General features: G+C 37.8%; 2 protein-coding genes across 2 annotated transcripts; one reads left to right on the top strand and one right to left on the bottom strand.

The window, feature by feature from the left end:
- Nucleotides 1-6,018: 6,018 nt before the first annotated feature.
- LOC114267947 (uncharacterized) lies at nucleotides 6,019-12,206 on the top strand. Its single transcript, XM_028209043.2, has 5 exons — nucleotides 6,019-6,757; nucleotides 7,222-7,806; nucleotides 9,640-10,182; nucleotides 10,497-10,782; nucleotides 11,859-12,206. The coding sequence occupies exons 1-5, from the start codon at nucleotides 6,107-6,109 to the stop codon at nucleotides 11,894-11,896; spliced, it is 2,103 nt and encodes a 700-aa protein (XP_028064844.2). The 5' UTR covers nucleotides 6,019-6,106; the 3' UTR covers nucleotides 11,897-12,206.
- Nucleotides 12,207-12,392: 186 nt separating this feature from the next.
- LOC114267946 (uncharacterized) lies at nucleotides 12,393-20,943 on the bottom strand. The gene is made up of 13 exons (XM_028209042.2): nucleotides 19,167-20,943; nucleotides 18,710-18,766; nucleotides 18,373-18,561; nucleotides 18,216-18,268; nucleotides 17,971-18,083; nucleotides 17,308-17,402; nucleotides 16,970-17,179; nucleotides 16,575-16,850; nucleotides 16,325-16,463; nucleotides 16,117-16,247; nucleotides 15,671-15,757; nucleotides 15,567-15,587; nucleotides 12,393-12,677 (listed from the first exon to the last, which is right to left on the bottom strand). The coding sequence occupies exons 1-13, from the start codon at nucleotides 20,676-20,678 to the stop codon at nucleotides 12,612-12,614; spliced, it is 2,949 nt and encodes a 982-aa protein (XP_028064843.2). The 5' UTR covers nucleotides 20,679-20,943; the 3' UTR covers nucleotides 12,393-12,611.
- Nucleotides 20,944-25,985: the final 5,042 nt, after the last annotated feature.

Raw genomic sequence — 25,985 nt, 5'->3', positions numbered from 1 at the left:
CTGCATGTCTCCCAGTACAAGTGCAAACACTCGGCCTTGCCTTAAAGGTTCCTTTCCAGTAGCTTTGGGATTTGGTTTTGGTGCGACAGTTGACGCTGCGGCACTAGCTGCAGCCTTACTATTGCCTTGAGACGTGGAATGGCAATCTTTGACCATGTGACCTACCTTGCCACACCTGTAACATGCCCCAGAAATTTTGTAGCACACCCCCTTATGTCTTTTGCCGCATTTGGAGTAGGGTGGTATGGAACTGTTTCCCTGACTAGAGCTGCTTGTTGACCCCGTGGTTTGCTTCTTATTCAATGACTTATTTCAGTCCTTTTTGAAATTGAAGCCTTGCATCTTACCCCGCCATTCGGTCACTGGTGTTTTAGTCTATCTCAATGCAGTGACATTTGCCTTGGCCATAATTGCTCGGTCAAGAACATCCACATATTTGAGCAGTTTCAAGACATTGATTCGATCAAGTATCTCTACATTAAGCCCGCCTTCAAACTTTCTGACCTTTTTATAATCAGTATCAACCATGTGTCATGCATATCTGGCAAGTTCAGTGAACTTAGATTCATATTCTGCTACTAACATGGTGCCCTGTTTTAGTTGTTCAAATTCGGTTACTTTACGATCCCTGACACACTGGGGAAAATACTTCACATAAAAAGCTTCCTTAAACTGAGCCCAAGTCATAGCATTGTTAGTATCACGTATAAGCATCCACCATCGTCTGGCCTCTTCTTGTAAGGTAAAGGTAGCCAATAATACTTTGTGTGCCTCAGAGCACGGAAACACTTCAAACAACTTTTCGGTTTCTAAAACCCATGCTTCGGCCTTTAGTGGCTCAAGACCTCCTTGGAACGTTGGTGGTTTCATTTTGTTAAACTTCTGTGTCAAACCAATTACATCATCATGGACATTCGGTTCTGGCTGTACTGGAGGAGGTAGGGGCTGTTGGTTCGGTTGTTGCCTTAGAGCCTCAGTCAACAGTTCAACCATTCTTTCCAACCTTGCCATTCTTGCTTTAGATGATTCAGATTCATCGGCATTCCTTGCATTCTCCATTTCACTATATGCAATACGGTAATAATAAACATAGGAAAATTGCTTACTTAAGCACATTAACACATATACTCATGTCATGGCCACACACACTTTCTCATGCTCATGCAATGCCCTAATTACTTTTCCAGGACGTCCTATAGCTCATTTGGACACGTGTGTGCGATATAACTCGTGCTCTGATACTACTCTGCCACGACCCAAACCCGCCTCTATGGGTTTAGTATCGTAATCGGCCAATAATCCGTGATTACCAAAGGCCTGCTTAACAGTAAAGACAGTAATCTAGAGTAAGGGGCTGGCGGAAGCCAAACAATAAATAAAAGATGTCCAATGAGCTGTGGAAACCTGAAATGGAAAAGACTTCTATAGACAAAACCACATTCATAACCATAAACATATATACATATCAGATACACATAACATCAAGGTTAGGGACCTAATCCCCTCACCATAACTGTACAGTCAAATCTTAAACAGTCGAAACATAACAGAGACAAAAGGGTGAATCTAGAACAGCCAAAAACAGCCTTGGCTTGAGCAGACTCGGAACCTCGAAGTGAGGCACAACGGTTGGCTGGACAAAACATGAGCTTAACTCGACGCTCCTAGCTTCGGTCCGGTGCCTGGCCACCTAAATACATATATAAACAGTAAGCTAAAGCCCAGTGAATAACAACTGTGTAAAGGGGTTAAGAATGAATGTCCTTTCAGTAAATAAAACAGTCATTTGCATCAGTAGATCAGTTATTCAATCAATGGCTCATATTTCATGCCATATCAGTCATTCAGAAATCATAGCGATCATACGTGGTACATCCAATAGCAGAACATTATAATAGGTCTTAATAGACCGAACAGTCAGTTGATGGCCATCAAAACAGTAAACAATAGTAGTTCCAAACATTGGAACTGACAGAAATCTCTGTAACAGTAGTAATAACAGTCAGTTGCTATGGATCCCACGAGTACAGTTCATAAATTAGGACAAATATTCATTCAGTAAACAATATCATTTCAAAAAGCAGTACAGTTAATCATTCAGTAAATAATAATAATTGAACATAGCTTTACAATATTGTTACTCACAGATTACTGGGCTATAGTCAGGCTAACCAGCGTCCTCGGGTGCCAACCCTACACAGTTGCAGAACGAACACACGCTAAATTACACATTCGGGATTAACAACTTAGCCCCTATCTTAACTTGGTGTGATTCTATAACATTATCCTCATTAAGATACCTTAAACATGGCCTAGAAATGCCTAGGATGGAATGATGATGCAAAAAGGCATTTAACAACATTTTTCAAAATTTGCTGAAAATAAGGGTCTCGCTCGAGCGTGGCTTTCTCCGCTCGAGCTGACATACAAACAAAGAAGCTCCGCTCGAGCGTGACTTCCCTCGTTCTAGCGAACTACAAACTCATAAAAAAGTACTGGTTGCACGTTTTTCACGCTCGATGGACACTCGACCCACGATCGAGCGTGAGACTCAGACCCTCGCTCGAGCGCGGATTACCTCACTCGAGCGGACCTGCAAAACACATGAACTTCTGGGCATATGCATTTCACGCTCGAGCATGACTCTCGACACTCGAGCGGAAGTGCATGTGCTCAGAGTGTACGCTCAAGCGTGAAGTCCTCCGCTCGAGCATAGATCAAAAATCTGGAATTTCCAAGTTGATCCTCAAGCACAAAACTCAAGCTTAAAAGCTTCAAACTCGATTTTTCTGGGGCCAATTTTCTAGAAAACACTTAGAAACCCATATTACAACATGTTTTAAAGATCATTTTATAAAATCAAGCCCAAAGGTGTGACATTTGACCACAAATTCCAATGTAGACTTAAAGAACGATGCAAGAACATAACATGCATGAGTTCTTAAGAACTCTAATCCTCCAAAGCATGATCAAATGCAAGATTGAACTCAAAAACATGGTGAATTTCCATAGTATAACCATAACATGGACATGCATGTGGAAATTCACATGAAAATGATCTCAAGATTCAATGATATGGACATGCATGCAAACATTGTTTCTCAATTCAACTGTTTAGACTATTTCTTGACTCTAATCACCAATTTTTCCATGAACCATGCATATAACAACTTAAATTCACAATTAAGAGAATGAATTTCCTACCTTAAGTCTTGAATTCCAAGTGTGGTAGCTTAAACATGCAATTCTCCTTCAATTCCTCTAAATTTTCAAGTCAATCTCTAGATGAATTCAATTTTCCCCTATTCTCCCTCTATCCCACGGTTTGGTCTTAAGGAGATGATAAAATGATAGTGCCAAACATGAAATCAAACAAATGGCCTTGAAAAGGCCCACTAATGGCAAAAGTACAAATAACTCAAGTTAAAGTAATTTAACATTATTAATTCTAGTTTAATCATTCCAAATTGAATTTTAATTAACCCTACCATAAAATTATATAAATCCCAATTAGCATATAACACTAATCAATATCTGAATCGGTCGCCGATAAGGCTTTCAATTCGCAATTCGAAGTTAAAATATGAACAGATAATTCAGTAACAAACAGATAAAAATGCATTCTAAACAACACACTCACACAAACAACTTAGGATTTCATCATAATCGATTACTTATCATGCTTAAACACAAATTAACACTAATTAGAGGTGAGAGTTGTCACATTTAGGTTGGGAGTTAGAGCCGAAAACGCCTTAAACTTAATCGAAAAAGAGCGTTAAGGGGGCGAAAATGTGAAATAGCCCCCGAACCACCATACGGATGTCACGGCCGCCTTTCCCGTCACAAATAGGACCTGTGACAACAGACAAAATGTAATTAGCACACGTACTTTTGGAGTTGGAGCCAAAAATACATTAAACTTAATCGAAAAAGGACATTAAGGGGGCAAAAATGCGAATCAGCCCCCGAACCACCATACGGATGTCACGGCCACCTTCCCCGTGACATATAGAACTTGTGACAACAGACGGAATGTCATTAGCACACGTAGTTTGGGAGTTTGAGCCGGAAACGACTTAAACTGATTCGAAAAAGGGAAAGTTTGATATCCAATAAATGTTCAACATTTTCATTATAAATGATGTCATTGTTTCATCATACACGGTGGTCATTTGGGTGGTAAACGTATTAAAAAAGCATGATATGGTTATGGAGATAACCCTGTAGATTACTCAATGATTTTACTTTGACTAGGAAAATGAGAATGAAAAAGAGTTAAAATAAATTTACCACCAAAACATTCTACTCATAAAAATTTATTTTATGAAGAGGTATACTCCTAAAAATTGTATTATTTGTAAATTGAAATCAAGTTTGGAATAAATCTTTCATGATACATACATATGATTGTATTTCGAAAAAAAAAATTATAGATTGTTTTACCTTAAATGCATGTTATTACGACCTTTTTCTTATGCCTGAATGAATTGATATTTTGTAATGGGTGAAATTGTTTTTTATTTTTTGTAGATGGCTTTTGACGTGAACTTGTGGATAGTCTACATTTTTGTTTATGGAGGACACTTGACGCTTTTGTATAATCATACTAGCTATGTCTTCCTTTGCTTTTGTGAATATTTGCGTTACTGATGCATATAACTTTTGTAATCCAACTGATAGTTGCTAGTGTGCCATATAGATCATCTTTTGTTGTGGTACAGATTATAATGGTAAGTAGTACCACGCCAAATGGCCATATCGCATAGTAGTAAATATATTTTTTGTATATGGCGGGTTGGATTTTTGTATGGAAATATAATTTTAGTTTGGATAATAGTTAGTTTGTATGGAATATATACATTTAAAGTTATTTATTTTTAGATGGCTGGAAGTAATATGGACTGTGACATGATTGATAATTTTACGTTGTGAAATGATGGTTATTATATGTATTGTTTTGTTTATATACGTGTTACAGGTTACAGGGAATATAGACAGGTTGTGAATAAATTATAATTTTGCGATGAAACATAAGAGCATGTTTTTGGCGGCTAAATTGTTAATAGCTAAAAAAAAATTCGGAAAATAGTTTTGGCTACTAAAAATTTAGTAGCAAAAAAATAAAAATAAAAATAAAAATAAAAAAAAATAAAAAACAAACATATAGTGACTAAAATATTTTGTAGCAAAAAACAATTAAAATATGTCGTAGCTAAAAAAATAAGCTGAAGAAATAAAAAAACTTTTGGCGGCTAAAACTTTAGTAGCAAAAAAATGTAAGACTTTAGGCGATCAAATGTTTAGTAGTCAAAACACAAAATGTTTGCCGACTAAAATCTTACTAGCTAAAAACATAAGACTTTAGGCAACTAAACCTTTAGTAGGCAAAAAAAATTTTGACTTTTGACGACTAAAATATTAGTAGTCAAAACATTGTTATTTACTTTAAGCCACTAATATATTTAGTAGCTAAAACTCTTTTCCGCGACTAAATGATTAGTCGTTAAAAATACTGAACTTTTAGCGACAAAAAAATTAGCCGCCAAAAATATAATATTTAATTTTATTTCAAACCTTTTGACGATTAAAAACTAAGTCAGCAATACAGTACATTTGGCGACTAAAATAATTTTAGTCACCAATGATCTTTCCCGACAATTCTTCCCCGACTAATTTTGCGATCAAATATTTTTGTCGTTAAAAGTTTTTAACGACTAAATAGTGACTTTTAACAATTAAAAATTTAATCGTCAAAAATAAAAATTCTTATAGGACAAGGACCCTATGTACGTGAATTGTTTTCACTTAACTTCTTGATGGGTACATGACTTGACACATTCCAATTTCCAAACCGTGTGGAATATCCATCCATGTCAATAATACTGTTAGTCTAAGAACTCTCAACTTGCACATATTCATCAATTAATCACCTGTCTTTAATGGCAACTAACTTTAAGCATCTCTGAAGCTTCCTAGTCAACTCATCCAAGTCATCGATGCATAATAATAATAAAAAAAAAAAAAAAAAAAACTCTATTTAAGCCCAAAACAAATCAAAACTTAGCCACAATTCCAACACAAAAACACAGCAAGAAAATCAACTATGGAGTTTTTCAACAAGGCCAAAGTTGTTAGACTCCGAAGCCACCTTGATAAGTACTTAATCGCAGACGAAAACGAAGAAACAGTCCGGCAAAGCCGAAATGCGACTTCCCGGAAAGCCCAATGGGCCGTTGAGTTTCCAGAGGGACAGAATCACATTATCCGACTCAAGAGCTGCTACGGTCGATACCTCACCGCCTCCGACGTGCCTTTCCTACTCGGTGTTACCGGTAAGAAGGTAATTCAAACTGTTCCGGCGACAAATATGAATACTTCCATTGAATGGGAGCCTATAAAAGAAGGGTTTTTTGTGAAGCTGAGGACAAAATCGTCAGGTAAATTTTTGAGAGCCAATGGGGGGACGCCACCTTGGAGGAACACGGTTACGCATGATGTTCCTCACAGGACAGCGACGCAAGACTGGGTTTTGTGGGATGTGGATGTGATAGATGTGTCTCTATCGGCGTGTGAGTCGTTGCCGAGTTATGTATCGCCGGTGTCGAGCTTTTCTTCGAGCATTCGGTCGTTGTCGATAGTCTCTGATGGATCTGGGCATTCCAGCTTTTCTTCAAGTCGAGATGATATTGCTGATTCCAAAGCCCGTTCGTTGTCGATAGTCTCTAACAGATCTGCCCAAGCAAGTGGAAAACAGGTATTCCTAAACAATTGAACCTACTTTAAAGAATTACACTATTCATGAACAACCCCCTAGTCTCTGTATTTTACTTCTTACGTGAATTTAGTTTTTATATTTTTAATTTTTTTAATTTTGACATTGAATTTTTTACCTTATCTAAAATTGATTTCAATTATTAATATATTTTTTTATGACAAATGTTCACATGAATTGTTAGTAATAAAATTATCAATTTGATTAATTGAGTGACTTAAGATCAAACAACTTGATCATAATTTTTTATCAAAAATATTTGGACAAGATTAACACAAAATTTAACATAATTATCAAAATTAAACTAATTAAAACTATAGATATCAAAATAATACGAGTTGCAAAATATAAGGATGGTTGGTGTAATTTGCCTTTAGAAAAAAAAAAAAAAAACTGTCCATATGGCAAGGTTAAATAAATGCTGAGTCTAGAGCATTCGAATGCAGAATGGAATGGTGTTTTTCGACAAAGCGAAAGCCGTGAGACTGGAAAGCCACTTCGGAAAGTACCTAGTGGCTGATGAAGATGAAGAAACGGTCCGGCAAAGCCGCAGCGGGTCCTCAAACAAAGCACGGTGGACGGTAGAGTTCATTGAAGGAAAGAACCATCTCATCCGTCTAAAGAGCTGCCACGGCCTCTACCTCACCGCCTCTGACGAGCCCTTCCTCCTCGGCATGACTGGAAAAAAGGTCCTCCAAACTTCAACAACAACAAAAACCGACGCTTCAATTGAATGGGAGCCTATAAAAGAAGGATTGAATGTAAAGCTGAGGACTCGCGATGGGAAGTTCTTGAGAGCCAATGGAGGCACACCGCCTTGGAGGAACTCTATAACTCATGATGTTCCTCATAGAACTGCCACTCAAGATTGGGTGCTGTGGGGAGTGGATGTTGTGGATATATGTATATCGGATCATGTGGATTCGTTGTCCAGAAATATATCGTCGGCATCAAGCTTTTCTTCCTCGGTCGATGATTTCACAGGGTCTCCAGACACCGGTTCGCCGTCGGTTGTCGCCGGCGGAAGACAGGTACTGATAATAAATTAGTGTCCCACTTTCACATTGCAGACATATTAATAAACTAGGTTGGTTTAATGCTCAATAATTGTCAAAATTATTTTATTTGTGCAGTACAACTCTAAAAAATAGATAAATAAATAATATATGAGTTTACTTTTTATTCTGTGCTACGAAACCATTAATCATGTGGTGTAATTATTAGTATTTTTTTTTTTTTTATATTTTAACACCTTCGACTTATTAATTAAAAATGATTTGAGTGGTAAAATTTCGAAAGACTGACTTTATTGGGGCCACTCTGATCCTACTTGTATTTTGTACCAAACTCAAGGTGAAGTCAATTACAATGTAGTAGGCCACTTGTTCTAAAATTTGGTGGCCCAAATGTTTGACATTTCAGGGTGCAATAGGTTTGTTTAATCGAATTGAAAAATGTTTGATGGTCACAAATTTTGTGATTCAAATAGTCTGAAACTATCCAAACGACGCCGTTTTGCGTCGTTGTGCACCCAAAACAACGTTGTTTTTGATTTTTTGAGCCATTTGAGCCACAGAATTTGTAGCCACCTAGCATTGCTGAATCGAATTTCATGGTAGGTTTAGGACTCGATTGAAAATTAAATATTTTCATTAAAAAGTTATTATAAATTATTATATTATTTTTTTATTTTTTATTTGTAAAAAATATATAAAAAAAAATCACTAAAATAATCTATTCTCAAATGAGATGTTAGAATCAAATTGAACTCTCCATTTTGTTGATTTAAAAAGAAAAAAGAAAAATCATTATAAGTTTAGAAAAAAAAAATTACATACAATTGATGAACTTTACAATAATTAATATTAAAATTTTAAACATTTCTATATATTTGTAAATAATTTTTTAAAGCCACTAAATTGTAATTCTCCCATTTAAAAATCAAAATTGACGAGGTGTTATATGGTTCCATTATATATATTTATTTATTTACTCATTATTTAGTGTTCAAAATATAAAAATATTTAAGTATAATATTTGGATTAGTTAGAATATAAAAAATTTAAAATTGAAATAGACCTTATATTATAAAAGATGACAAAATAAATAAAAATTTCAATTCACCTCCTACAATTTAATTCCACCTTTTTTTTTTTTTTTAGAATGTTATTATTTAAGTCCAAAAATTATACTTAAATTTTAATGGAAATTAATTGTGTGCTCATAACAAAATAAATGATTGTTTTATGTGAAATATTAGAAGAAAAATATAAAATAATGATTATAGGACAAGTATTGGATATTTTTTTTACAATTCACTCCTAAACTCCTATAAGGTTGAATTTGTTATATGACGTCGGTGTTTGGAAAGTTATTATTTTAGTAGGTTATTTTAGTTTTTAATTATTTTAAGAAATTAAAATTTTTGTATTTAGAAAAAAAATTAGATTTTTTATAGTTTGATGTGATATTTGTGAGAGAAAAAATAAAATAATTATGAATTTGATATGATATTTTATTTTATTAATTATTTTAATTTATTTTATCTTTTAATACTATTTTAATCCCCACAAAAAAAATAAAAATTAAAAAGTTCTTCCCAGACACTCCCGATATATCAGGGCACCACCAGCAGGACATAACGTTGCGTCAACTTCCAGAATCCGAACATTGCGATACTCTCTTGCGTAACACATCCGCTCATTCACATCTCAACCCCCCCCACAAACCCAGAAACCACCCTGATCATACCCACCTCCATTTAATAATTAAAATAATTAATTAATTTTTTTCACAAATGTAATAATCGTTTCGTGATCCGATCTGTGTTGTGAATTGTGTGATCCCATCGATCGATTTTTCAGAGTGGAATGGAGCTCTTCCACAAAGCCCAAACCGTTCGTCTCCGAAGCCACCACGACAAGTTCCTCTTAGCAGAAGAAGACCAAGAATCGGTCTGCCAAGATCGCCACGGCTCCATCAAGAGAGCCAAATGGACAGTCGAGTTCGTCGATGGCATCGACACCGTAATCCGATTAAAGAGCTGTTACGGCAAATACCTCACAGCCACAGACGAGCAGTACCTTCTCGGCGTGACTGGACGGAGAGTTTCTCAAACGCTTCCCAAAAAATTGGATTCGAAGGTCGAATGGGAGCCGCTTCGAGATGGGTTTCAGGTTCGCCTCAAAACGAGGTACGGAAACTACCTTCGCGCAAATGGGGGGTTACCGCCGTGGAGGAATTCGATCACGCATGATATTCCTCAGAGGCATACAGATTGGATATTGTGGGAAGTTGATGTTGTTGAGATTCGTCCTGACCCACCAACTCCATCCGATTCTGTGTCTCCCTCTCAACCCATCTCGCCTTCTTTCTATCTTAGGTCTCCCAAATCTTCTAAACTCGAGGTTCGATTCAATTACATTATCGTTGTTTTTCTTTGTATCGGAATTGTGTTTTTATTACTGTGACTATTATATGTGATTGTGTATTTCATTGGATTTTGATTGTTTGGTGTTGATCTATTCCATGTGTAGATGATTAACAAGAAACATTTGTTTGTTCAATAAGTGAATGAGAGATTAGGCTCCCAAAATCATATCAATGTTGTTTCTGTTTTGGATATTTTACATATTCACTGTAGCACAAATAGTATTGATGATATGGAATTTTAACAAGTACCCGTCTTCGATGTGATATATATATATATATATATGTGCAGTTAAATGATTCTGGATCGCCCGTGAAGTCTGAAGGCCGGATTATATACTATAGTGTTGTGGATGATGATGATGGGAAAATTGAAGAGGGTAAGGAAGAGCCTTCTTTTCATTTTAAAGGGCTTGGTTTGGAGGAATTGACTGAAAAGTTGGAGGAAGAAACAGGGTTGGAGGATGTTATTGTGTGTTTGCGCAATCCATGGAATGGAAAGCTTAGCCCACTCCGGTTAGATCTTCCTCCCAACAATACAACCATGCATATTGTTGTAGTTCCGTCTGCATCCAAAGGTTAGTTCTTTTGATTTTCTTGCTGAATTGGCATGGTTTGGCTATCTCACGTTCTGATGCTTTTAGATTTATCTTTGTTTAAAAGTTGAGACGGAGTAACTGGACCCAAAATAGGCTATTGGCCACTGAATAATGAACTTGTCAGTTCTCAAAAATATGTTCTTCTAAGGTTGGATTTCTATTTTTCTAATACGAAAACTGATGATAAGAAGGTTGCATTTAGTCAATCAACTCAATTTTTTCTAATTTCACTTTCGCATTAAAATCCACTGATGACCAGTAATTATTATTTTTCACTCGAGCACTGTTTTTTGGTGCAAAAGCTATTGCAGTTTTTAATGAATCCACTAATGTGCTCTTTGTGATATATATATATATATATAGAACTTTGTAGTGTAATCTATATGTGTGTAGTTATAGCTTGTATCTATGAGATGGCATATGAGAGTGAGAAATGAAGTCTATAACCTCTTCTTTTTTTTCTTTTTTTTGTAAAGAAAAGGACATACAAAGACACTCAAAGATAGCTTGGAAAAACAAAAAAGCTTCCTCTAACAAGAGGAGGTCCCAAAAACATAACCTAGGCCCTAGGTAAAAAAAAAAAAAAAAAAAAAAAAAAACTCTCACAACTGGGGAGGCCTAGGAAACAACCTAATTTCAAACCCATGCTTAGAATGAGATTGACTTGGCTTTGTGCTTTGTGGAAAGAGAGGGGGAAGCTTTCCCACAAGCTAATTTCAAGATATCAATCTTTTCTTCTAACCTTTTCTGGTTTTCTTCGCTTTGAGTTGGGAGGAACATCAACCTGGAAATCTATAGCCAACCATCTCATGGGGATCTTAGATTTGCTAGTAAACCACTGTCAATCTGCTTCTGCTGCAATTTTGATGCTAAAAAGATGCCCAAAAAAAAGTGTCTGTATGACAATTTCTGGTTTTAGTCTTGCCTGTTGTTTATCTACTTCTGAATCTTTGTAGTCATTATCCTCCTTTCTTTACCTTTGGTTTCATTCAGTATTGGATTATGTATTTTTATTACCCCTGTGTATTAAGACAGTTTGTGTGTTTTCTTACCAGCGGCAAGTGAATTTGCACCAGACACTTCTACTTCATGATCTGGGTTGTGTAGCACCTGTGTACAATATATGCTCCAACAGTGTTCAGTACATTTGATCCCAAACCAGCTTGCACTTGCAAATAACCAGAGGAATGAAACTTTGAGTCAATTTTGTTTCATTGATTGAACTGTGAGAGAAAGGAATGAAATCATTTTGTTGGACACAAGCTGTGACTAGTTTTGATTACCTTATATGAAGTTAGTAAGCTGCTGAGAATGGCATATTGTATTTTATTCAGAATAAAATTCTCATTTCTCTTCTTGGGTTTTTACTTCAACGTAGATAAGCAACATATGTTATTGAAAAAGTCCGTGGTGCCAAACTTATGTAGAATTTTCTGGGTGGGAGTTTGTGTGGAGATTCAATTTGTATAGTGTGGGGTCCATATGTAGAATAAATCTAAACCACAAGATAATAATTTTGGATAATTTTTGGATAGTTAAGTTTGGATTCATAGTATTGTTGTATATGATTTGGCCGTATGAAGCTGGCATTGAAGAGAAACTTGGACTGAATTCTTATTCAATTTGAGTTATTGAATACAATGAATGCACTATTATACACCTCCCTACTCTATTTATACAGGGGATTATTCTCTCTAACAAAGCTAAAAGCAACAGAAATGAAAATGAACCCTCAAAAAAATACAGTTTTAACAGAAATGCTAACAATTAACTCCAGTGTATTCCAATGATGTATATCCAGAGAAAAACTAGTTTACAGCTTCAAAAAACAGAACCTGGGGTTGTAATTTCGTTTGTTTACACAGGGCAAGAACTGTAAAATAACTGATGTATTATTATTGATTGTATTGATAATATTGTGTTATGTATTACAACTCCTATATATAGAAGAGAAGGTGGTAGTAGGTGTAGTGTAGTGGAGGTGGTAGGTGAAGTGGGTGCTAGTGGAGATGGTAGGTGGAGGAGTAAAGTGGTAAATTCTAACAGCCCCCCGCAAACTCAAGGAGGATAGGAACTAACCAACTTGAGTTTGGAGAGAGTTACAAAACAAGAAAATACATAAAAATAAAAAAAAAGGATAGGAGACACTGTATGGTCGTGTCAGACCGTTGGTGAAGACACTGAAAGGTGGTGCCATAACGTGGTAGAGGACACTGGATGGTGGTGTCATAACGTGGTAGAGGACACTGGATGGTGGTGTCATAACGGTGTAGAGGACACTGGATGGTGGTGTCATAACGTGGTAGAGGACACTGTATGGTGGTGTCATAACGTTGTAGAGGACACTGTATGCTAACCGGAATCAATGTCGGGACAGTTTATAGGGTCATGTCGGACCGTTGTAGATGCTAACCGGAATCAATGTCGGGACAGTTTATGGGGTCATGTCGGACCGTTGAAAATGCTAACCGGAATCAAATGTCGGGACAGTTTATGGGGTCATGTCGGACCGTTGAAAAAGGCTAACCGGAATCAAATGTCGGGACAGTTTATAGGGTCATGTCGGACCGTTGGAGATGCTAACCGGAATCAAATGTCGGGACAGTTTATGGGGTCATGTCGGACCGTTGTAAAAGTTGCACCCTCAAAAGGTGTGCCCAATTTTTCAAAAGGCGTGCCATCAAAAGGCGTGCCCACTTTATCAAAAGATGTGCCATGAAAAGGCGTGCCAGTTTGTCGGGCGTCAAGAGGCGCGCGATGCGCGTGGCTGCCTCGGCTATAAGACGGAGGCTGAGGCAAAAGGCTGAGACAAAAAAAACTGCGAAAATCCTTTGAAAAAACTCTTCCGTTTCTGAGAGAGAGAGTCTGTAACACTTGCCCAGAAAATGGCTTCATCGTCTTCCCGCGGGCTGCTCACCCTCTTTCCCGACCTTAACGAGTCAACGAGAGAGAGAACTGGTGCGGTGGCACTGGAAACTCAACCAAGCGCCCCGGAGTTTGCCCCGTTGAACTTTCCGATGCGGTCTGTGGAGCAAAGAATGGCAGTGCAGTCGGATGTGGAGGCCAATCAGTATACTTTGAAGGCATGTGTGGAAAGCATGACGGCGGTCACAAACCTGTCGAACCGGCTGCAGAGTAGGACAAATGAGGTGCAGCATTTAAACTCCCAGCTGGCTCTGCTCCAACGCATGTATAAGGATGCGCGAGCAGAGATAAGCGTGCTAAGGACAGAAAACAAGGAGCTGAAGCGGAAGGCCACCGTGATGTTCCGATTTGGAGGACCGCCATATGCGGCAGTGGAGGAGCAGGGAGTAGTGAACGTGCTCGGTGGACTAGGAAGCACTGAGGCAACACCGTCAAGGGCCGCCCAGGACGGAGGCAAGAAGAAAAGACCGGCGGCATAGTAGAGAAGAAAATCCTGCCTGTGGATGTGGTTGATTTGTTGCTTTTTTTTTTTTTTTTTTTTTTTTTTTGGTGTAAAAGTGTGATCGGGGTTGAGCCCCGAAGATGAATAAAATATGGTTGTTGTGCAAATTGAAAAAGGGTTGTGGTTTTTTTTTTTTTTTTTTTTTTTTTTTAAGAAGGGGAACACGCCCAAAAAAAAAAATAATAATAATGATAATGGTGTGGGGTTTGAGTAAGATATGATAATAAAAAGAAATATATATATATATAGATATATGGGGCAGTGATGATGAAAGTGGGGTGTGGTGACTGTTATTGAGTGGAGAGAAAATAATAAAATAAAATAAAATAAAAAAAAAAGGAAAGTGAGGGTGTGGTGACTAAGTGGTCGGCAGGTGAGAATATTTGGTAAGGATTACGAAAAATAAAATATAAAAGGAAAAGGAAAGTGGGGTGCCCATGTGGTTTGAGCGTCAAAAAGATGCCTTCCTCTCCCTAAGTTCTTTTGGACACGCCGACTTTCGGATGCTCTCCAAGAATGAAGCATTTTCAGGATCATCCAACCTCCGCAATGGACCATCATCTACTGTGAAACCATTACTCCAGAAAATGATATAGTTCTACAGCGCCTGCTTGTCTAGCATGAGTGAAAATCGCATCCACATCATGGACTTTGGATGGATCTTGGACAAGCATTCCACTCTTTTCGCCGCCAGTGAAGGACTCCTGAGGCTCGTAATCAGAGTCACGACCAGAGCCATCCGAAGACTGGCGATTCAGATCGGAGAACGTCCGAATGCCTCCAGAACGACTCCCCGAGGGCTTCGTGTTGGGCTGCCGCGATCGGAGACTGGAGCGGTTGGGCTGCTGCGAGCGGAGCGAAGGCGGCGGAGACGGCGATCGGGAGCGAGACACAGAGGGGGACGGAGGGAGGATGGGAAGATCGGCGGCGGTGGCGGAGGGTTCGAGGAAGGTGCAGAGGGCGGAGTCGAGAGAGAAGTTGTGGCTTTCGAGGAAGAAAAGGGCTTCGTCTCGGGAAGTAGAAGTGATTTCACAGAATGTGTTGATGAGATCGGGGAGGGAGGAAATTGATGAGGTTGAGGTCCGGCGGGCGGCCAAGGCGAGGTTGCCGCCCGCCAGTGAAGCGAGAAATACTAAGGTATTAACCTTGCTCTGATACCATGTAAAATAACTGATGTATTATTATTGATTGTATTGATAATATTGTGTTATGTATTACAACTCCTATATATAGAAGAGAAGGTGGTAGTAGGTGTAGTGTAGTGGAGGTGGTAGGTGAAGTGGGTGCTAGTGGAGATGGTAGGTGGAGGAGTAAAGTGGTAAATTCTAACAAGAACATCATCCCAACCACCGATAAGCTGTTCAAATTTAAACATAAATTATACAAACTAAATGAAAGGAAAGATATAAGAATAAAACCTTGTAACTTAATTGAATGTACCTTCACAGTTTTATCTTCAAACAGAATCCACTTTTCATACGCACGGCTGTAAACAAAGCAGATGAAGTGTATTGGGCAATAGCAAACCTGAAAGGAAATTTGGTAATGAGATAAACTGTTCTTGTGTCCCGTTATTGATTTAGTCCAAAAACATGCATAGTGATGTCAAACTAGTATCAGTGCATTTGCTATGCTCCAGCAAAAGAATGAGAATTGAGTATCAATCAAGACATTCTTCCATGGAATAGAAAGAGAAAGGGAAAATAAATAAATAAATAAAAATTAGCTCTATCATTTTGTTAAGCCAATATTTCACAACATGAAAAATTAAAAAGTGACTTTAAATGAAGCCCATAACCAACAGAACTCGGGAAAAGTTGTTTACTAAATCCATCATGAAAAAAGGAATTAAATGAGAGAAGAGTATAAAGCAAAGGCAAGTTTACCATTGAAATAAGAGAATGTTTGTTCCCTGGATCTATACCCTTGTAGATTACACCAATATCTATCTCAGTTGTCAGAGCTGCCAATATTGCAGATATATTATCTACATCCTCTTTAGTACTCCAACCAAGAACTGCAATGAACAAACTAAAAACTAGTAAACAAAGAACAGAAAACATAATGAAATATTTTCAAGAACTTTTCATTTACCTGTTGTGAACACATGTGGAGGAGTTGAAAGAATATGGTGGAGATTGTTTAATTTGCCACAGCCGCCTACCTCAGAATCACAATAATGCTCATTTGCAAGTTTCAAAAGCTCATCAAAAGGGCTCTCTGCATAGTCACTCTGAGTTGGGAAAGAACAAAACTTTAAAAGCGATATCTAAAATGATTTTTTTTTTCCACTGTAACAGGAAAAATTGCTAGTTTATCATAAAATGCTTCAGAAAAAACATGCCTTTCTTTGTCTGAGTTGAGCTGCATTTATGTAGTGGAAAAATGAAGTAAACTTCATTTGTTTGGATTCAGTATTACAGTAGTGACAGTTCATCTTTTGAAATATGTCCATTCCAAAAACTGTATGTGCTATACAAGCATCACTAGCACAATCAAAAGAGCCTGTGCAACTGCTTCCTGGTGATTTAGTACTAGAAACACCAGAACCACAAGTAAATGACTGATGAAGAATGTCCAAAATAGCTAACAAAGCTTCAGAAGCATCATTCATCTGTCCCTGTAAAATCAAGCAAGTCAGTAACAAAAGTTGCATAGGAAATAGAAGTGACGTCTAAATTTAGAACTTTGGAGAAGGGTGAAAATATGATGACAAGACCATCAAAATTGTCAACTTACTTCCTGGAAATTACCATTGTATTTCAATTTGCTCAGAGCAATTCTTAAATTGGTAGGAGAAACAGCTGCTCCTCCCTTATTTGCAGCTTCTCTCAGGGCAGTGAAAATATCATATATTGCGCAAACAACACAAGGGTCTCCGATATGCGCGTGAACAGATTTTGATATGCTCAGAAACTCGCCTCTAAATGTTCTTAAATGCCAGAGAGACTGTATATTCATGGAAAGGTTGAAAATGAATTCATTATCATATTTTGGCTAATGGGGGGGGGGGATAGAAAAGAAAATTTATACCGGGACCCCCAAAAAAAAGAAAGCTCATTGAACAGAACACCAACCTGTACAATCACGTTTAAAAAGCAATTGTTTTCACCATCATTTATCAGTCCCGGCCCTAATGTATCTGGAAGATCCTTATGTGCTTGTAATGTCCCTGAAAATTGTGGACAAACCAGAAGTCAGGCCCTCCATAGTTTTCAACTACTTGGGTAAATGAATAAATAAAATTTTAACAGTCCGTAATCTCCTTCAACTTGCTCTCAATATGCCAGGCTTATATTTGCTCATTTTTATTTCAAGAAGAATATGGAACACTGAATTCAATATTTGCTTTTATTTTACTTCAGCAATTTTTTTTTTTTGTTAATTATTCAGAGTATCTTTCCTAGGAGCAAATTTTCCCACCTATGACAGATCAAAACACACTACAAAACACAAGCACTTGCCTGTAAATGCCCCATTTTATCTATATCTTAATATGTATGTATGCCATAATGGCAGTAAAACAACCACAGAGAGTAAACAATGACGAATATATGTAGTACATAACGAGTCACTTTTTAAGAAGGCATAAAGCCCTTGTACTGCTGCATATTTCTTTGGGAATATAACCATCCAAACAAGTCCCGGACATTTGCACATGTCCCTGTCAACATGTATAGCATGCCAATTTTATTTTATTTTATTTCAAGCTTACTTTCCTCCTTTTATTTCAAGCTTACTTTCCTCCACTTCATGCTCAAGTTCCTCTCCGTGTAGCCCCAATTCATAAGCTCTTACAGCAACAACAATCTCAGAACTCGGAGAATCACCATCGTAGCCCACAGGAAAGTGACTGGAGGAAGACAAAGGTTAAAACCCAGTTAAATTCAACATGTGCATTAGAGTTAATAGCAGAAAAAAATCTGTGGTATTTAAATAATTTTCTACAGTGCTATCGGCAGCTGAGAGCCAATTGAGGACTTACACTTGTTCTTCAGTTTCCTCTTGCAGCACATATAGCTCATCACCTTGAGTTACCTGCAATGCTATGAGTATTAGACTAAACTTGTACGAAACATGTAAGACAAACATGACAGCAACCTGTATGGTAAAAAACACAACCAGAGTCTAAAGTTAAAAACCTTTGGGTCCTTTTTTCTCTGATTTTTTTTCTGTTTCTTGGACTTCAATTTTTTCTGTGGAAGTTTTGTATCAGTGCCTGCTTTGCTAATATTATTCTCGTCTTCCAGTGCAATCTCTGCTAAAAGTGCTTCTCCTACAGCATCTGCCTTCTGCTTTGCGTCTTCGTCAACCAAAGCCTCAAATTGCTCCTGGAATAGAAAAATTCTGACAAATTTAAACTCAGATCCAAGGAAGTTGGATAACATTGCAGAGAATTATGCAGTGTAAACAAATCAAACCAGCATGAATGACAATGATGAACCGATAGTCATGCATAGGTGCCTGCATAAATTTTACCCCTTGCGGCCGTGTAACATTAAGAATCCTCATGACCAATCTTTGAAGTCTGCTAAACTGCAGTGCAGGATTGAGCATAATGAGCACAGGAATATATATATCACAAAACTTTACTCGAGAAAAATCAAAACTCAGGAATCATGCCTGAGAAATATGCAATATAAACAAGTTGAATAAGGAAAATATTAGGAATCACAGTATATAGTATATTAGTTCCAGATTGGTAAAAACAATGCAAGTTGTAATAGAGAAAAGAAGCATTAATTGATACTCCTGAACTATTCATAAGATTGGATAGTTGCAAAGCATTTGAACCAGTGATTGATATATGATCAACTATCTAACCTTGATAAGGTAAGGTATACCAGATTTTCACAATATGGAAAGTTCATTATATCTAGAGTCAAATCTAAGGCTTATTTGCCTCTGGCTTGAAGGCCCAAACTAACATAGCTACCTCTGCAGATGGTCCCTTCCTAAATTGTCTCGTGATTGCCAATGTAATGCAAGCATCTTCTTGATGCACGTGGTCACTACTTTTCAAAGAACTTTTGCCAGTCAGAACAGCCTCCAATTGGGAGTGCTCAACATTTAGAGTTTGAGCATCTATAAGTATGCTCAATATAGCATCAAACTCAAATCTACTGCTCTGGGACATGGCATCATTGTTTGCCCCGTTAAGTTCTCCTTGCCGTCTCCTCAAGAGGGATGCATAACTTTGCTGGATATGCATTGTAACTTGCGTCCTCTTCTTAAGCTCCTCAATACAGATGCTCTCAACTGCCAGTAATGCTTGCTTTTCATTCTCTAGTTCACTTTTCTTTCTTCTCCATGTTTCTATCAGACAAAATTCATTCTCAATTTGCTGAATAACTTTCACTACTTGATGCTTCATAGCTTTTTGTATATCTGTCCATGATTTTAAAGCTTCTCCAATTGAAGGACCAAAAAGCCAAGGTACTAAAGCATCACTACCTGGAAGCACATCAACTTCTTCGTAATGAATGGTACAAGTTGCTGCAGAAACATCATCTGCAACTGCATCCCCATTTGCAGGTGACTTAATCTCCCCTTGCAGTAAACGTTCATCCATAAGGAGACACGATGAGTCACCATTAAAAACAATCCTTTCCTTAATTTCAATTTCCTCGATCTTATACTCATCAAGTACATCATCTGAGGAACTACCCTTGTAAGGGTTCTTGTTTAAGCCACAAAGATAGGACACAAGGTGCAAGAATTGAAGGATTTTTTTTAACTTGGAAACCTCCAAAAAACAGATGCAGAGAGGTGTTTGGTGCAGGCCATGAATGTGAATCTGCGATAATGGAACAAAATTACGCAGTTCATCCATGGCATCCTCTATCACCTTTTCAAGATTACTCTTAGAAAGACAATTGCGTCTAAGAAGCAATAGGAACACATCATGAATTCTTTCAAGAATTTTCGCACGCTCAACATTATTAGATAGTGGCCACTTCTGATCATTCGGGCAGGCCAGAGGCTGCAAATTCGCATCAGAGTCACCAACAAGATCAGCCGATTGCCTCTTTGATTGTTCTTCAATAATTTTCTGAGCTCCAGGGATATCCACTGGTTTCCATGTACCATTGACAAGCATGCGGGCCCAATTGGCATCGACTTCTTGTGGATCAACATATCGTAACTTTGATTTCTTGTGCTCCTGCTCAATATGCTGCATTCGCAAATTTGAATCATTGAACTTCTCATCACAAAAGCAACAGGGCCAGAACTTCCAAGTCTTGTGTTTTTGAGCAAACCCTATAGCTTCTGAGAATGTTCTTGCGGCTAAACCATCCTTGATTGAACCAAAATGTTCTCTCAAATCGCAAATTCTGAGTACAAGAAATCCCCGCCTTTTCTCAACACTCATAGAGTTCCAATATGATAGACGCTGATACATTCTCATCACTTTTGACGTAAACATCTTCCGTGCAGCATCCTTCATTCGTTTTGGCACTTTGTTCTTCTTTGCATTCACATCATCATCATCATCGTCATCATCATCTTCAGAATCTGATTCTTGCTCCGAAAGCGTTGCTGCAGCCACTGGATCGTTGATTTCAAGATTCTCCTCAGGCGTCTGGATTGCCTTTTGAATTTCAAGATTCTCTGTAGAAGGCGGTGAAGAAGCAATTACACATTTCTGTACAGTCGACTGCAATGCTTGCCGCAGATATCCAATTCGATCTTCAACCGTGTCTAAATGGATATCTGTTAGGTATGGAGCCTGTGACACAATTGGTTTATTAAAATAGTTTTAATTTGACTTGATTTAGGTATAATATATTTTTATATATTATATTTGAGGAAATTCAATTTAATTTGGATACAATTAGATTTGATTACAAAATCCTAAATTCACAATATATACATATATATTGTTTATGTTTTTTTTTGCTCCGTGGAAGTTGTGAAGAAAAAGTGGCAGCAAATACATCTTTTCCTTGGTGAAATAATACTTGGGTGGAATAGTGTGGCTGCCAATTGATTCATCTTGGTGAGATAATGTGCTGCGGCTGATTGAGAGCAATTCAGTGGAGTCAAACGTTTGGGTCAGTTATGCTTCGTGTGGTTCGGCTTTCGGTTCTATTTTGATTTGTTATTTTGGATCTTCTTCAACTCTGATTCAGAAGTTTTTGGTTCATCTATTTGGTGAGGTCTTTCCTCTTTGTTTATTTGTGATTATTTGGAATTCACCTAAGGGTGGTTTTGTGAGACCATTAGTGTCTCGTTTGTAATCGTTTGGAACTTATTTGGTTGATAGTGGAATTGGATTTCGATCCCGTGGACGTACCTCACATTGAGGGAACCACGTAAAAATTCTTGTGTTGCCTTTGATTTAATTTTTCCGCATTAGTTTTTATTCCCATTGATTGATTTACTTGTGGGGAATCATCGTTTTTCTCTAACAACTGGTATCAGAGCTTACGGTTTATTTGGATTTATTTATTTGTGTAAATCAATGGAGGGGAATGTGGGTCGCATGTCTAGCTTCAATGGAAGCAATTGGGTAACTTGGAAAACTAAAATGGAGGACCTATTATTTTGTAAAGATTTATATGGACCCATTGAGGGTGATTCTGGCAAACCCGAGGGTATGAAAGATGATGAATGGAATAGGCTTAATCGAAAAGCCGTTGGTGTTATCCGTCAATGGATTGATGACAGTGTGTTTCATCATGTTGCTACTGAAACTTCAGCACATGATTTATGAAAAAAATTAGAGGGCCTTTATGATAGGAAATCAGCCACAAATAAAGCTTTTCTGTTTCGTAAGTTGGTTAATTTAAAATATAAAGAAGGCAGCCCTATTCCAGAACATCTGAATGAAATAAAGAGTATTGTTAACCAACTTGCTTCTATGAAAATTGTTTTTGATGATGAGTTGCAGGCTTTGATGCTACTTAGTTCTTTGCCCGAAAGTTGGGAGACTTTGGTTGTGACCGTCAGTAATTCGGTGCCCGATGGAGTTGTCACAATGGGCCAAGTCACTAGTAGCCTGTTGAATGAAGAAACAAGAAGAAAATCAGCGAGTTCCTCTCATTCAGAAGCATTTGTTGTGAGAGGCCGAAGCAAAACAAGGGGGAGGAGTAAGACTCCTCATGGTCGTGATCAAAGCCGTGACAAATCGAAAGATGGTTCTTTTTCAAAGAAAGACATTGAGTGCCATTATTGCCATGAGAAAGGGCACATGAAGTGAGAATGCCGAAAACTCAAGAATAAAGAGAAAAGGCGTGATAAAAGTGTGGATAAGAAGCAAGAAGACACAACAGCAGTTACTACCAATGGTGATCTCATGGTCGTTTGTGAAGATGATTGTATCAATTTTGTGGGCCAAGAGAGCAATTGGGTGATTGATTCCGGTGCTTCTTTTCATGTGACTTCTCGAGTTGATTTCTTCACTACCTACACCGAAGGAGATTATGGTTTTGTTCGAATGGGTAATGAAGGTTTGTCCAAGATTATTGGCATGGGTGATGTTTGCTTGGAAACAAATTTGGGCTGCAAGTTGTTGCTTAAAGATGTGAGGCATGTTCCCGACATTCGCCTCAATTTAATCTCTACCGGGAAGCTAGATGATGAAGGCTACAACAACAAATTTGGTGATGGAATATGGAAGCTCACAAAGGGTTCCTTGGTGGTGGCTAAGTGTAAGAAGACTCATACACTTTATTCGATGCAAGGAAAAATTTGTAAAAGTGTTGTCAATGCACTTCAAGATGATACTTCTACCGAATTGTGGCACAAGCGGCTTGGCCACATGAGTGAAAAGGGGCTGCAAGTATTGTTCAAGAAAGAGCTTCTACCCGGTTTGAAAGGTACACATCTTAAAACTTGCGTTCATTGTTTGGCGGGTAAACAACATAGAGTTTCTTTTCATAAAAATGTTGCTTCTAGAAAAGAAAATGTTTTGGAGTTGATTCATTCGGATGTTTGTGGTCCTTTAAAAGTTAGAACACATAGTGGTGCACTTTATTTTGTTACTTTCATTGATGATTATTCAAGAAAAGTTTGGGTTTTTCTACTAAAAACTAAAGATCAAGTTCTAGAAGTATTTAAGCATTTTCATGCCATGGTTGAAAGAGAAACAGGGCAGAAATTGAAGTGCATCCGATCAGACAATGGTGGTGAATACATTGGGCCATTTGATGAGTATTGTCGTAGCCAAGGTATTCGGCATCAAAAGACAGTTAAGAAGACTCCTCAACAAAATGGAGTTGCCGAGAGGATGAACCGCACCATTGTGGAAAGAACAAGGTGTTTGCTTTCACAAGCTAAATTGCCAAGATCCTTTTGGGGTGAGGCATTGAAGACAGCGGTTGACGTGATCAATTTATCACCCTCCTATCCTTTGAATGGTGATGTTCCAGAAAGAGTTTGGACCGGTAAAGATGTATCTTATGAGCACTTGAGAGTGTTTGGTTGCCGAGCCTTTGTTCATATTCCAAAAGACGAGAGGTCCAAGCTTGATAGCAAGTCAAGACAATGTATTTTTCTTGGCTATGGACGTGATGAGTTTGGGTATAGATTGTGGGATCCGGTCGACAAGAAAGTCATTCGAAGCCGTGATGTTGTGTTTCTTGAAGACCAAACAATTGAAGACTTTGGCAAAGGTGATCAACCGGAGCCAAAAACTAGTGATCTCATTGACATGGATCTATCTCCTTCATCTTCAGTTGATGATGAAAATGGGGGAGATGTGCAGCCACCTATTGAAGAGTTAGAGGATGATGCTAATCCTAATGAACTTGAGCCAGAAATTGAGGAAGAGCATCAAACTCAAGAATCGCCACCACAACTTGAGTTAAGAAAATCTACAAGGGACCGACAACTTTCAAGAAAGTATCCTCCCAATGAATTTGTGTTGATTTCTGATCAAGGGGAGCCTGAGAGCTACCAAGAAGCAATTGAGCATGCAAAGAAAGGCGATTAGAAAAAGGCCATGGAAGAGGAGATGAATTCCTTAGTTGAAAATCACACTTATGATTTAGTGAAGTTGCCTAAGGGGAGGAAAATTCTGAAAAATAAGTGGGTCTTCAAATTGAAGAATGATGGCAAGAATCTGAGGTACAAAGCACGTCTTGTTGTGAAAGGTTTTGGGCAAAAGAAAGGTATTGATTTTGATGAGATTTTCTCGCCAGTTGTGAAGATGTCTTCTATTCGGGTTGTACTTGGCATGGCCGCAAGTATGAACCTTGAAGTTGAGCAACTTGATGTGAAGACCGCATTTCTTCATGGTGACCTTGAAGAAGAAATTTACATGGAGCAACCGGAAGGATTTGTGAAAAAAGGGAAAGAGAAATTTGTTTGCAAATTGAAGAAAAGTTTGTATGGCCTCAAGCAAGCCCCGCGGCAATGGTACAAAAAATTTGACTCTTTCATGATGAATAATGGTTTTTCTAAAACCACTTCGGACCATTGTGTGTTTGTGAAAAATTTCCCGGATGGTAAATTTATTATTCTTTTGCTTTATGTTGATGACATGTTAATTGTGGGTCAAGATTCTATCATGATAAACAGGTTGAAATTAGAGTTGAGCAAGTCTTTTGCTATGAAAGATTTGGGACTGGCAAAGCAAATTCTTGGTATGAAAATTGTTCGTGATCGCAAAAAAGGGCTGATTTGGTTGTCTCAAGAGAGCTACATTGAGAAAGTTCTTGAGAGGTTCAATATGGATAAAGCAAAGTCGGTTGGTTGTCCACTTGCGGGTCACTTCAAGCTTAGTTCGAATCAATGTCCTACAAGTGAGAAAGACAAGAAAGAGATGCTGAAAGTTCCTTATGCTTCAGCAGTTGGTTCTTTGATGTATGCCATGGTTTGTACAAGGCCGGATATTGCTCACGCAGTTGGTGTGGTGAGTCGGTTTCTCTCTAATCCGGGTAAAGAACATTGGGCAGCGGTAAAATGGATTTTAAGGTATCTTCGAGGAACTTCGAAGGTGTGTTTGTGTTTTGGGGATGGTAAGCCGATGCTTGATGGGTTCACAGATTCTGATATGGCTGGTGATGTTGATTCTCGGAAATCTACTTCGGGGTATTTGATGACTTTTACAGGGGGAGCTGTGGCATGGCAGTCTAAATTACAAAAATGTGTTGCTCTCTCAACTACCGAAGCTGAATTTATTGCCATTACAGAAGCTTGCAAAGAAGAGTTATGGTTGAAGAAATTTTTGCAAGAGTTGGGTTTGAAGCAAAAAAAGTATGTGCTTTATTGTGATAGTCAAAGTGCTATTCACTTGTGTAAAAATTCTACTTTTCATTCGAGATCGAAACACATTGATGTGAGATACCATTGGATTCGTGATGTGTTAGATTCGAAATTGTTACAACTCGAAAAGGTTCACACAGATGATAATATTTCAGATATGTTGACAAAGACTTTGTCGAGAGACAAACATTTGAAGTGTCGAACTTTGGCGGATATGGTTGATATCTCCACCTAAGTCGGTAGGGGGAGAATTGTTAGGTATACCTCCTTATTGGAGTGTGGGACCCAATTGGTTTATTAAAAGAGTTTTAATTTGACTTGATTTAGGTATAATATATTTTTATATATTATATTTGAGGAAACCCAATCTAATTTGGATACAATTAGATTTGATTACAAAACCCTAAATTCACAATATATACATATATATTGTTTATGTTTTTTTTTGCTCCGTGGAAGTTGTGAAGAAAAAGTGGCAGCAAATACATCTTTTCCTTGGTGAAATAATACTTGGGTGGAATAGTGTGGCTGCCAATTGATTCAT

This window comes from Camellia sinensis, chromosome 1 (genome assembly GCF_055761805.1).
Source record: "Camellia sinensis isolate YWXY chromosome 1, ASM5576180v1, whole genome shotgun sequence".
Classification (NCBI taxonomy): Eukaryota; Viridiplantae; Streptophyta; class Magnoliopsida; order Ericales; family Theaceae; genus Camellia; species Camellia sinensis.
This window is presented reverse-complemented; position numbering and strand designations above follow the sequence as displayed.

Excerpts from the sequence above, each read along its gene's own strand:
- LOC114267947 (XM_028209043.2), top strand. The coding sequence starts at position 6,107 with ATGGAGTTTTTCAACAAGGCCAAAGTTGTTAGACTCCGAAGCCACCTT. Across the intron at positions 7,807-9,639 it reads TTGTCGCCGGCGGAAGACAG|AGTGGAATGGAGCTCTTCCA; the intron begins GTACTGATAATA and ends TCGATTTTTCAG. Across the intron at positions 10,783-11,858 it reads AGTTCCGTCTGCATCCAAAG|CGGCAAGTGAATTTGCACCA; the intron begins GTTAGTTCTTTT and ends TTTTCTTACCAG.
- LOC114267946 (XM_028209042.2), bottom strand. The coding sequence starts at position 20,678 with ATGAAGGATGCTGCACGGAAGATGTTTACGTCAAAAGTGATGAGAATG. Across the intron at positions 18,084-18,215 it reads GAGGAAACTGAAGAACAAGT|TCACTTTCCTGTGGGCTACG; the intron begins GTAAGTCCTCAA and ends GTCTTCCTCCAG. Across the intron at positions 17,403-17,970 it reads TGAGCATGAAGTGGAGGAAA|GGACATTACAAGCACATAAG; the intron begins GTAAGCTTGAAA and ends CACAATTTTCAG.